General features: G+C 44.4%; 1 protein-coding gene across 1 annotated transcript in view; it reads right to left on the minus strand.

Moving 5' to 3' along the window:
- Positions 1-3,056: 3,056 nt before the first annotated feature.
- The window catches only part of LOC130298314 (zinc finger protein 271-like), a 56,072-nt gene continuing 44,904 nt past the window's right edge, over positions 3,057-14,224 (minus strand). Inside the window, 2 exon segments of the mRNA XM_056551247.1 lie at positions 3,057-3,403; positions 3,406-3,928. Of these exon segments, the coding sequence (XP_056407222.1) occupies positions 3,362-3,403; positions 3,406-3,928 (565 nt within the window). The 3' untranslated portion in view covers positions 3,057-3,361.

The raw sequence follows: 14,224 nt of genomic DNA on the forward strand, positions 1-14,224 counted from the left end.
TTGTTACGTGCCTTGAGGGGTCTAGTTTCCAAAATAGTATGCCATGTGTTTTTTTTTTTTTTTTGCTGTTCTGGCACCATAGGGGCTTCCTAAATGCGACATGCCCCCCAAAAATCATTTCAGCAAAACTGGCTCTTCAAAATCCCATTGTTGCTCCTTCCCTTCTGAGCCCTCTACTGCGCCCGCCGAACACTTTACATCCACATATGAGGTATTTCCTTACACATTACACATTTTAGGAAGATTTCTCTCTTTTTTACCCCTTGTAAAAATTGAACAATTGGGTCTACAAGAACATGCGAGTGTAAAAAATGAAGATTTAGAATTTTCAGCTTCACTTTGCTGCTATTCCTGTGAAACACCTAAAGGGTTAACACACTTACTGAATGTCATCTTGAATACTTTGAGGGGTGCAGTTTTTATAATGGGGTCATTTATGGGGTATTTCTAATATGAAGACCCTTCAAATCCACTTCAAACCTGAACTGGTGTCTGAAGAATTTGAATTTTGAAAATTTTGTGAAAAATTGCTGCTGAACTTTGAAGCCTCTGATGTCGTCCAAAAGTAAAAACATCTCAATTTTATGATGCAAATATAAACTATACATAGGGGGAGATTTATCAAGAAATGTCTATGTTAGATCACATTTCCACCATTTTTTTGTCTATTCTTTGACTAGCGTTCCCCTTATTCATCAATAATGCGCAGGAGTAATGATGGATAAGGTGCAGCTCTCCTGTCTAAACACCTTTTCTAAAAAAGAGTCAGACCAACAACCAGAGGCCTGGGTTCCCAACGTACATGTACCTATAGGGGTACGCCACGGGGTGAGCGTTGGCATGCGAAAGCGCAGACAAATACTGGCCATGGACTGGCAATTACTTGTCAGCGCATAGTCGGGCAAACCTCCAGCTGCTGCAAAACTACAATTCTCAGCATGCAGTGACAGAAGGGCATGCTGAGACTTGTAGTTACGCAATAGCTGGAGGCTCAATACTATAACTTTCAGCATGCCCTTTGGCTGTCCGTGCATGCTGGGGGTTGTAGTTATGAAACACCTGGGGCACACTGGTTGCAAAACAGAGTTTGTTACATAACTCAAGACATGTGCCTCCAGCTGTTGCAAAACTAAAACTCCCAGCATGCATGGTCTGTCAGTGCATGCTGGGAGTTATAGTTTTGCAACAGCTGGAGGCACATGGGTTGGGAGTTGGAAAACAGATGATGTTTCCCAGACAGTGTGCCTCCAGTTGTTGCAAAACTACAACTCCCAGCATGCCCAGACAGCCGAGGGGCATGCTGGGAGTTGTCATTTTGCAACAACTGGAGGAGAACAGATTGGGGACCAGATTGGAGACCGGATTGGGGACATCTGCTGGGCCATGTTCTGGCTCCTGCGGCGTCCTGTGCGCTGCGCAATGACGAGTGATGTCATCAACGCAACGTTACCGTCAGTGCGCACAGTGACAGCTCAGGACGCCGCCGGAGCCAGAAGTAGCGCGGACCCCGGGAACAGGTAATTATAAAACCCGGGATGGGGGAGGCAATGGGGCAGCAGCGGCGGTTGGACTTGGGAGGACCCCAGGACAGGCAGGGGGAGAGAAGCGGGCGGCGGCGGTCTCTGGCCCCACTAAAGCCCCTGCAGTTCATTGATTTAAAGCGCCAGCTTTAAATCATTGATCTGCAGCGGCTTCTGAGGGGGGAGGGGGGAGAAATAGCCCAAAACTTCTACCAGAATATCGGTATAAGTTATCGGGCTGGTAACAGCGGGACTTCTGTCAGTTAACCCGTGCGATGTCGCGCATCGCTGGGTTAACTGAATGCCGTCTATAGACAGCAGAATGCGTGAAGGACCTGCGCAATTCACCATCTATAGACGGGATTCTGTGGGAAGGGGTTAAAGGTTGAATTGTGGAAGGTAGAAATTATTTCACACCTACTGGTAGGTGGTCTAGCTTTGCGCCTAAAAATGTACCTTTACGCACAAAATAGCGACTTTTGACATAAGTCGCAAATGATAAATATGTGACCACTGCAGGGTCAGAAAGAAAAAGTTCTACGGGTCGGAAAAAAAGAGTAAAACTGTCTATATCAAAAGGCGCAGAAAAGTCTCAAAATATGCTGCTTGCGCCTGAACTGCGCCAAAACATAGACAAAAACATGCTCTAAAAGCCATGATAAATCTCCCCCTATGTCTCATCTCTAAACATGTCACTTTTCAGATCCAAGTCATTATATAGTCATTTTACCCCATGTTTATCTACTAAGGGAGTATGAAAAGCTTCTAATACCTTGTTACCTAATCCTGGACTCCCTGATTGCTGTAAGAAGTGGGAACAGGATTTAGGGAAGACTTTTAGTGAGGAACAATGGATTCACGTCTTTACACTGAGCTAAAAATTTCACATAATGGCCCCGAGGCGGGACATCTCTGCGGCCGGTGATAGGCTGAAGCTCCGTGTGACGTGCCGGGCTAACAGGAAGTAAGAAGAATACAGCCCGGGGACCGAACACCTGTACCGGAGTGTACCGGAGCTCCGGGGGCTCGTTGGCAGGTAAGAGAAAGTGCGTTTTCTTTTATTTTGCAGCCCGGACGGGATAAAATAAGAAAAGTGCGCGCCGGAGTACTCCTTTAAATATGAGAAACATTGTTAGAATTTTGAGCAACTTCTTGAAGAGGTAAACTTTATTACTTTGTATTTGTTATGCAATTGTTTATGTAAAAGAATAAAGAACCTTTTTCCTTCCAATCCGCGACATATATGGGAATTTACGAGCGTGTAACTGGGTCTTCAATCCGTGTAATAATGGCGCAAAGTGTGAAGTAAAGAGATCTTGTACCAGATGTGATCAGATCTCTAGGGATTTTATACCCCGGGGAGGACAAAGAAAAGGAAAAGAATTACACCGATGTTTACTGAACCCGGGGGACGCTGACATATTGACGACTTCTCATATAGAAAAATGGATTTTATGATCTGAGAGCGAAAATAGACGTCAAGACGGGAAACGCTGGTCTAGGGTTTGTGATAAATAAAAGTATCTGCAGCGTCTTATGTTCAGAAGAGACGATCTTCAAGGGAGACGCGCGGATCCTGTCTGATGCCTTGAATTAAAGTCTCTATAATCATAATGAGAAGGGGGCGGGGACAACACTGACGCGTTACATTCCCTATATACAACGTCAGGGACAATATTACATTTATTATAAGTCCAGTGTGCGGAGATGGATATAAGAATAATAAATCATATAATATAGAGAACTTCTTAAAAATTGGTAACAAGTTTGGAAATGATATATATATATATTACTGTCAACTATCCTATGTACATGGTGAATATATAGATGTGTTATCTGCATCAATTATTCCTCTGAATTGACTTCTCCCCTGTGTGAGTTCTTTTCTTTGATGCTGATGAAGACTTGACTTCTGTGTAAAACATTTCCCACATTTTGAACATGAAAATGGCTTCTCTCCTGTGTGAGTTATTTGATGTACAACAAGATGTGGTTTCTGAGTAAAACATTTCCCACATTTTGAACATGAAAATGGCTTCTTCCCTGTGTGAGTTCTTTGATGTTTAACAAGATCTGATTTCTGAGCAAAACATTTTCCACATTCTAAACATGAAAATGGCTTCTCTCCTGTATGAGTTCTTTGATGTTTAACAAGACTTGATTGAAAAGTAAAACATTTCCCACATTCTGAACATGAAAAGGGCTTCTCTCCTGTGTGAGTTCTTTTATGTACAACAAGAATTGATTTCTGATTAAAACATTTCCCACATTCTGAACATGAAAATGGCTTCTCTCCTGTGTGAGTTCTTTGATGTGTAACAAGACCTGATTTAAAACTAAAACATTTCCCACATTCTGAGCATGAATATGGTTTCTTTCCTGTATGATCTCTTTGATGTCCATCATTCCTTCTGTGACCTTTATTTTGCTGAACATCCTGTGATGACTGAGAAGACAGGACCTGTATATAAGGATGAGATGACAGATCTTGGCTGTGAAGGGCTGAGGGTGTATCTGGGATAATGGAATGTTCTTCATATGTATCTTGTGTGATATCATCATCTGCTTTATAATCTGAAGATATAAGATTCTCCTCTGATCTCCTGCTACAAGAATCTGCAGAGAATAACACAGATTTTATTATCAGTATTAAAGGGGTTCTCCAGCATAAGGTGATTTTAGTAGGTACCTGGCAGACAGTAATGGACATGCTTAGGAAGGATCTGCACTTGTTTTGGGGCTATATGGCTATGTTGTGAGATTACATAACACTGTGGCTAGCTTTTTGTGAACTGGTATTTCCTGTTTGAGTTTCCTTCTTTGCCTACAAATCCCATAATTCCATTTTCCTCCCTCCCACACATCACCCACCCCAACCCATTGAAACATAAATGAGCTGCACCCATTCAAAAGACCTGTGTTCTTCAATCAGGGTGCCTACAGCTGTGGCATTAGTTGTACATTGATCTCTCTCCCACCAAGCGATCTCTCCACCCATTGAAACAGACAGGCTCCCTGTCATCAGGTGACTAGTGATGTCAGGTCTGGGCTGCATTGCAACCTGGGAAAAATCTGAGACAACAGTCATTTTGTATGCTGGTGAAAATAAATATTGGGGAGAAAATCACAGAAGAATTGTGAGAAAACCGTCACACACAGGTACAGACACTATATTATGAACTACACTAACTTTACAGCCCCTGTATCATAGTAAAAAAAAATCCTGGAATACCCCTTTAACCCCTTAACAACCCAGGAAATTGTGTTTTCATTTTTTCCTCCTCATAGCCATAACTCTCTTATTTTTCCATCTACACTGCATTTTAGAGCTTGTTTTCTGTGGGACTGATCTTACATTGTATTAAATGTCCATTAAAATATAAGTCCGGTCCATACGATCACAGCGATATCTAATTTGCATAGTTTTGGTTACACTTTACTACTTTTTTTAAACAATGACAACAAAAAGCAAACAGTGTAAGTACAGACCATGGAAGTCTATGACAAAATCCCATTCAGCACAGCATGATGTATACAGAGTGAGGACAGCTGCATAACACAGTCACTGACTACAGACACAATACAACCTAAACCGGGAACCTTAAAGGGGTACTCCGCCCACAGACAAGAGGAAAAGATTAAAAGGAGGAGCCAAGAGTGCGGCGGACAGAAAAGAGGTGAAAGCCGAGGGAGAACCACACCGGCCCCCCCATACCTTATGGAACTTATCAGGACACTTTCTTATTCAAGGTGAGGGTTTTTTTGAAAAATATTGCAGTATTGAGGCAAAACTTTACCTATATTTACAATTTAGTTGTTTTCTGTAGATTTTAAGTCTTCGGATTCGTTCACACGTTTCCATGGTTACATGGTTTTTCTGCAATTTGCGCAACTATGGTAATAGCCAAATTTGAAAAATCATGGCAAATATACAATGTATGGACACAGCCTTAGGGAAGGTGTATAACTACTATATATCCTGATCCCATAGAGATAACAGCAGCAGTATACAGATTGAGCTGGAGAGGAGGCATATATCTACTATATATCCTGATCCCATAGAGATAGCAGCAGTATACAGATAGAGCTGGAGGAGAGGTGTACATCTACTATATATCCTGATCCCATAGAGATAGCAGCAGTATACAGATAGAGCTGGAGGAGAGGTGTATAACTGCCATGTATCCTGATCCCATGGATATAGCAGCAGTATACAGATAGAGCTGGAGGGGAGGTGTATAGCTACTATATATCCTGATCCCATACAGATAGCAACAGTATTCAGATAGAGCTGGAGGGGAGGTGTATAATTACTATATATCCCGATCCCATAGAGATAGCAGCAGCAGTATACAGATAAAGCTGGAGGGGAGGTATATAACTACTTTATATCCTGATAACATAGAGATAGCAGCAGTAGTATACAGACTGAGCTGGAGGGGAGGTGTATAACTACTATATATCCTGATCCCATAGAGATAGCAGCAGTATACAGATAGAGCTGGAGGGGAGGTGTATAACTACTATATATCTTGATCCCATAGAGATAGCAGCAGCAGTATACAGATAGAGCTGGAGGGGAGATGTATAACTACTATATATCCTGATCCCATAGAGATAGCAGCAGTATACAGATAGAGCTGTGGGGGAGGTGTATAACTACTATATATCCTGATCCCATAGAGATAGCAGCAGTATACAGATAGAGCTGTGGGGGAGGTGTATAACTACTATATATCCTGATCCCATAGAGATAGCAGCAATATACAGATAGAGCTGTGGGGGAGGTGTATAACTACTATATATCCTGATCCCATAGAGATAGCAGCAGTATACAGAGCACTGTTTCAGACAGAAAAGAAATTCAAAATGAAAAGAACTTCCTCTGTAGTATACAGAGGCTGATAAGTGCTGGAAGGATTAAGATTTTTAAATAGAAGTAATTTACAAATCTGTTAAACTTTTTAGCACCAGTTGATTTACCCCTTTAAGCATGAAAGACACAGAGAATAGCAGGAGCGCGTACATCTGTAGCTGGGACCCAGGACCGTTCCTCTGCTCCATAGCCTTTCCAGAGGATTAGATACTGGAGGCCGCCCCTGGACATATGGGAGTCAAGGATACTGCAGACCTCATAATCCCACCCCGGCAAGGTGTAGTGAGGTGTAGTGATTGCATAACAACAACTTTAACCCCTTAAGGGCAAAGGACGTACCCAAACGGACCCTTTTCCGAGTCCTTAAGGACTCAGGATGTTTGAGTACGTCCTGTCCATTCCCGGCCCCCCCGCCGCTGCTGAAATCGTTCAGCAGGCATCCCGGCATATCGCCCAGGGGGGTCATTATGTCCCCCCATGTCGGCGATGGCCATCAGAGACGGCCCCGAACAGCCAGAGCCAGCAGGGGTGAGGTGGCACTGGTGCAACCTCACGATCGCCCTGATTCGTCGGCCGGTTTCCCGGCCGACCAATCAGGGCGCCTGCTGCGGGTGTCACTCCCGCAACCCGCTCCGCCCCTCTTCCAGAGGATGTGAGCGGGTGCGGGACGTGCACACCGGGAGCTGGGGCCCCCGATCCCCGGCGTGAATGTTGGGATCGGGGCCCCAGGAGCGACGGCGGCGGCGAGGGACTGACCTGCAGTGTGGATCGTTGGAGGTGAGTGACAGCCTCCTGCTGTTGCTTAGCAACAGCTCCCAGCATGCAAAAAGGGCATGCTGGGAGCTGTAGTTATGCAACAGCAGGAGGCAGACCACCACAACTCCCAGCATGCCCTTATGGGCATGCTGGGACTTATAGTTTTGCAACAGCTGGAGGCACATTTTTTCTATGGAAAAGTGTACCTTCAGCTGTTGTGTAACTACAACTCCCAGCTTGCACAAACAGCTAAAGTGCATGCTGGGAGTTGTAGTGGTGCATCTGCTGGTTGCATAACTACAACTCCCAGCATGCCCGTTGGCTGTTGGTGACTGCTGAAAGTTGTAGTTTTGCAACAGCTGAAGGCACACTGAGTTAAGTAGCAAACCAGTGTGTCTCCAGCTGTTACATAACTACAATCCCCAGCCAAAGTAGTATGCCTCCAGCTGTTGCATAACTACAAGACCCAGCATGCCCTTCCGCTGTCCGTACATGCTGGGGTTGTAGCTTTTGCAACAGCTGAAGGCACACTAGTTGCAAAACACTGAGTTTGTTACCAAACTCGGTGTTTCACAAACAGTGTGCCTCCAGCTGTTGCAAAACTACAACTCCCAGCATGCACTGATAGACCGTACATGCTGGGAGTTGTAGTTTTGCAACAGCTGGATGTTTCTCCCCCGCCAATGTGAACGTACAGGGTACACTCACATGGGCGGAGGTTTACAGTAAGTATCCGGCTGCAAGTTTGAGCTGTGGCAAATTTTCTGCCGCAGCTCAAACTGCCAGCGAGAAACTACTGTGAACCCCCGCCCGTGTGACTGTACCCTAAAAACACTACACTACACTAACACAAAATAAAATAAAAAGTAAAAAAACACTACATATACACATACCCCTACACAGCCCCCCTCCCCAATAAAAATGAAAAACGTCTGGTACGCCACTGTTTCCAAAACGGAGCCTCCAGCTGTTGCAAAACAACTACTCCCAGTATTACCAGATAGCCACTGACTGTCCAGGCATACTGGGAGTTTTACAACAGCTGGAGGCCCCCTGTTTGGGAATCACTGGCGTAGAATACCCCTATATCCACCCCTATGCAATCCCTAATTTAGGCCTCAAATGCACATGGCCCTCTCACTTTGGAGCCCTGTCGTATTTCAAGGCAACAGTTTAGGGCCACATATGGGGTATCGCCGTACTCGGGAGAAATTGTGTTACAAATTTTCTGCTTTACCCTTTTTAAAAATGAAAAATTTTTGGGAAAAGAAGCATTTTAGGTAAAAAAAAATTTTTTTGTTTTTACATATGCAAAAGTCGTGAAACACCTGTGGGGTATTAAGGTTCACTTTACCCCTTGTTACGTTCCCTGAGGGGTCTAGTTTCCAAAATGGTATGCCATGTGTTTTTTTTTTTGCTGTTCTGGCACCATAGGGGCTTCCTAAATGCGGCATGCCCCCAGAGCAAAATTTGCTTTCAAAAAGCCAAATGGGTATTTTCTGCTATTACCCTTTTTAAAAATGTAAAACTTTCGGGAAACCAAGCATTTTAGGGAATTATTTTATTTTTTTTTTTACATATGCAAAAGTCGTGAATCACCTGTGGGGTATTAAGGTTCACTTTACCCCTTGTTATGTTCCCCGAGGTGTCTAGTTTCCAAAATGGTATGCCATGTGGGTTTTTTGCTGTTCTGGCACCATAGGGGCTTCCTAAAGGTGACATGCCCCCCAAAAACCATTTTTCGCTCCTTCCCTTCTGAGCCCTCTACTGTGCCCGCTGAACAATTTACATAGACATATGAGGTATGTGCTTACTCGAGAGAAATTGGGTTTCAAATACAAGTAAAAATTTTCTTCTTTTTACCCCTTGCCTTACCTCCTTCACTTTGCTGCTATTCCTGTGAAACACCTAAAGGGTTAAAACGCTGACTGAATGTCATTTTGAATACTTTGGGGGGTGCAGTTTTTATAATGGGGTCATTTGTGGGGTATTTCTGAACTGGTCCCTGAAAAAAAGTGAGTTTCAAAATTTTGTGAAAAATTGGAAAATTGCTGCTGAACTTTGAAGCCCTCTGGTGTCTTCCAAAAGTAAAAACTTGTCAATTTTATGATGCAAATATAAAGTAGACATCAAAATTATTTTGAATATCCATTTACCTTACAAGCAGAGAGCTTCAAAGTTAGAAAAATGCAAAATTTTCTAATTTTTCATCAAATTTTGAGATTTTTCACCAAGAAAGGATGCAAGTTACCACAAAATTTTACCACTAACATAAAGTAGAATATGTCACGAAAAAACAATCTCGGAATCAGAATGATAAGTAAAAGCATTCCAGAGTTATTAATGTTTAAAGTGACAGTGGTCAGAATTGCAAAAAATGGCCGAGTCCTTAAGGTGAAAAAGGGAACAGTCCTTAAGGGGTTAAGAATGAAATGTGGATGACCTTGGAAGTCTGTATGGAGGGCACGAGGCTAAGTTCATAGGCAACATTCCAGGAATAAAAAAACAGGCCTTTTTTTTTTCCCAAGACCTCTCCCTGTCTGTCTCCAGGTTGGGTGTGGTTCTGCAGCTCAGTTCCATTGAAGTGAATGGAGACAAGTTGTAAAACCACATCCAAAGTGGAGACAAACAGGGCGCGGTCTTTGAAAGAAAAAAAAAAAGGCCTGTTTTTTTTTCCTGGAATTCCCTTTAACCTGTCAAAGTACGCGGTAGGGCCCAATATACAGGGGAGCCATTTTTATGGTGGAAATCTTGTTTCGAGTGGACAACCATACCCTCTCCCGGATCTTCAAGGAGGGGGTCACTAATTGTCTTACAGTCATTCTGGAGCTTCCGCTACATGGACCTCTAGAGCGATCCTTGGAATAATACCCATGTGGACTGGGGTTACTGGAGATGGTTTTCTAATGCCGGAACGTTTACTGGTGGAGAATTCAGAGTAATAAGGAGGGTTGGAAACTGTAGTCAGAAACGGAATCATACTCGAGGATGAATTCACGGCGTTGTTACAGGCAAACTCCGCCCAAGGGTAACCGGTCCGATATATAGAAGAGCAGAAATTACTCCAAGACCTGATGAAAACGTTCCATGGTAACAATAGATTGTGGGTTGTGGGGCGAGGAGAAGAAAAGCTTGATACCCATTTAGTCCAAAAACTCAGTAGGAGGAGCGGCTCTAATCCAATACTGAACAATGAGTTTTCTGGCCAATCGCAGAGGGCTCCGCTCCACATCCTAGAAGACCCAACAGGCAAGTTATAGGCTCCAATAGATAAACCCGTACACTGTATGAATGAGCAGTATCAGGAACTTACAGAGGAGATTCCCAAACCATATGGAACAAGTGGGCAGCCAGATAGCCAAACCTCGTCTGTCCGACCTATTTATTTATTAATCCCAGAGAAAAAACCTACAAAAAACTACAGCTCATGGCGCAAACAATAAACCCTAATACAGATCCGTAGGTGGAAAAATATAAAAGTTATAGAGATCAGAACAGGAGCAGAGCTTAGAGCGGTGAGAATGGGGTCCCCAACAGGCAGGTGACAGTACTACATATAGGGCTAGAATACGGTCAGCAGGTATGACTGGTATGAGACAGGGCATCAGCTTTAGGTTATGTTCACACCGCAGAATTCAGCAGGAATATTCCACACGGACACTAAGCTGCAGCAGAGTCCGCTTGATTTCCATAAGATTTTAGTATATGTGCTGTCGAGGCGACTTCTATAAGATTCTGCTGCACTGTGCACACGACGGAATGTCCAGATAGACTTGTTTATTCTTCCTGCAGATTCCGCTCAGAAATGAGACGACCATCGGATCCTTCAAATCTGCGGAATGTCGCCCGTGTTTTCTGGGTGTTCATTCCGCACATTTTCAGCCATTTGAACCCGGCCTGAGTGTTCTTAGTGCCAAGAAGAAAGGAGACACATAATAAAATGGGGAGAAGAAGAAGAGAGCCCACCTAGCCTGTCCTAGAGATAAACATTTGGCCGCAGGGAGGTAAATGAAGTGTTTGTGATCCATAAGAATTAGAATAGGTCCGGTAGTACCCACAGACAAGTGCGGCCACTCCTTGAGGGACAAATGATGGCCACTGAGGAAAGTTTCTTGGTAATAAAGCTATAAGGATAAAATGGTCTCTCTGGGGTAGGAAGGTGAGACACCTATTCTGTCTCAGACGCATCGTATGAACGGGAAAGCTGGGTTGTGGTGACCCAGGATGGGAGCTGTGGTGACGGCAGCTTTCAGGGTGGAAAACGTTTGTGACCTTCGTGGAATTCACATTTCTCCAGTTTGTAATACAGAACAATCTCTCGCAACGTAGCAATGCAGCTAAAGATTACAGCGCCGGAACTCTGCATATACTAAACGGATGTGAGTAAGTGACCCCTCTTTGTAAAGCTGTTTACCCTACTATAACCCCGTATATTGGCTTTAGTGTGGAGAACAAGGGGTCAGATTCTCTATAAGTTACTTTGGATAAGACTGTAATGTGATTGTGGCCCCACAGTTCTCTCTGCTGACACCTCTGTCCAGGTCAGGAACTGTCCACAGCAGAAGCAAATCCTCATAGAGAACCTCTCCTGCTCTGACCAGTTTCTGACATGAACAGAGGTGTCAGCAGAGAGCAGTGTGGTCAGACTGGAAAGAAAGAGACAACTCCCTCTGGAGCATACAGCAGCTGATGAGTACTGGAATGATTAAGATTTTTAAATATAAGTAATGTACAATACTGAATAAATTTCGAGAACCAGTAGATTAAAACAATTAATTTCCATCGGAGTACCCCTTTAAACAAAATTCCATATAAAATTATTAGTCAGTGACTGAGCAGAATCTGTGACTTTTACTACTCACCTGGGCAGTTCCCTGTAGGAATTTCCTTCTCATTCTGCTCATCACCGCTCAAATCTGTCTCTTCTTCTTCCTTTATGTCTGTAGCATTAATATAGATCAGATCTTTCCCTGTAGGAATGTCCTCCTTATACTGCTCATCACCGCTCACGTCTGTCTCTTCTTCCTTTATGTCTGTAGCATTAATATAGATCAGATCTTTCCCTGTAGAAATGTTCTCCTTATACTGCTCATCACTGCTTACATCTGTCTCTGGAGCATTAATATTGTTCAGATCTTCTCCCTGATTCATAAAATATGGAAGAAATATAGTAAAAGTCATCAGACAGTAGGAGAAGTCACGTGGGATGTTATAGATGAGCAGGAGATGAGGAGTCATGGAGGGTGAGGGGACTGACCACAAGAGCTTCACAGCCCTTCTACAGATCATAGGGAATATCTCCATCTACCTGATCATCCTGTGGAAGAAGAGGACGGGGACACCTCTCTGGTGCTGTTCTCTTACTGGATCTGACTGTAGGGAACACATACAGAGACTGAATTCATTCTTTACATACAAATAATGAGAGGACGTGTGTATATAGTCATGTCTATTACCTGGTGATGTGAGGGGCTGCTGATCCTCCATCATGACCTGATCCTTGTACTGATCCTTGTGTCCTTCTACATACTCCCACTCCTCCATGGAGAAATAGACCGCCACGTCCTGACACCTTATAGGAACCTGACACATAATGATACAGTCATCACCCCGACCCCTCCAGTGGTGTTACTGTATAATGTCCCAGCATTCCCAGCAGTGTCACCTCTCTAGTCATCACCAGACCCCTCCATTACTGTATAATGTCCCAGCAGTGTCACCTCTCCAGTCATCACCAGACCCCTCCATTACTGTATAATGTCCCAGCAGTGTCACCTCTCCAGTCATCACCAGACCCCTCCATTACTGTATAATGTCCCAGCATTCCCAGCAGTGTCACCTCTCCAGTCATCACCAGACCCCTCCATTACTGTATAATGTCCCAGCATTCCCAGCAGTGTCACCTCTCCAGTCATCACCAGACCCATCCATTACTGTATAATGTCCCAGCAGGGTCACCTCTCCAGTCATCACCAGACCCCTCCATTACTGTATAATGTCCCAGCAGTGTCACCTCTCCAGTCATCACCAGACCCCTCCATTACTGTATAATGTCCCAGCAGGGTCACCTCTCCAGTCATCACCAGACCCCTCCATTACTGTATAATGTCCCAGCATTCCCAGCAGTGTCACCTCTCCAGTCATCACCAGACCCTCCATTACTGTATAATGTCCCAGCAGTGTCACCTCTCCAGTCATCACCAGACCCCTCCATTACTGTATAATGTCCCAGCAGTGTCAACTCTCCAGTCATCACCAGACCCCTCCATTACTATATAATGTCCCAGCAGTGTCACCTCTCCAGTCATCACCAGACCCCTCCATTACTGTATAATGTCCCAGCAGGGTCACCTCTACAGTCATCACCAGACCCCTCCATTACTGTATAACGTCCCAGCAGTGTCACCTCTCCAGTCATCACCAGACCCCTCCATTACTGTATAATGTCCCAGCAGGGTCACCTCTCCAGTCATCACCAGACCCCTCCATTACTGTATAATGTCCCAGCAGTATCACCTCTCCAGTCATCACCAGACCCCTCCATTACTATATAATGTCCCAGCAGGGTCACCTCTCCAGTCATCACCAGACCCCTCCATTACTGTATAATGTCCCAGCAGGGTCACCTCTCCAGTCATCACCAGACCCCTCCATTACTGTATAATGTCCCAGCAGGGTCACCTCTCCAGTCATCACCAGACCCCTCCATTACTGTATAATGTCCCAGCATTTCCAGCAGTGTCACCTCTCCAGTCATCACCAGACCCCTCCATTACTGTATAATGTCCCAGCATTCCCAGCAGTGTCACCTCTCCAGTCATCACCAGACCCCTCCATTACTGTATAATGTCCCAGCATTCCCAGCAGTGTCACCTCTCCAGTCATCACCAGACCCCTCCATTACTGTATAATGTCCCAGCATTCCCAGCAGTGTCACCTCTCCAGTCATCACCAGACCCCTCCATTACTGTATAATGTCCAAGCAATGTCACCTCTCCAGTCATCACCAGACCCCTCCATTACTGTTTAATGTCCCAGCAGGGTCACCTCTCCAGTCATCACCAGACCCCTC

Source organism: Hyla sarda (genome assembly GCF_029499605.1).
Source record: "Hyla sarda isolate aHylSar1 chromosome 1 unlocalized genomic scaffold, aHylSar1.hap1 SUPER_1_unloc_9, whole genome shotgun sequence".
Lineage (NCBI taxonomy): Eukaryota > Metazoa > Chordata > Amphibia > Anura > Hylidae > Hyla > Hyla sarda.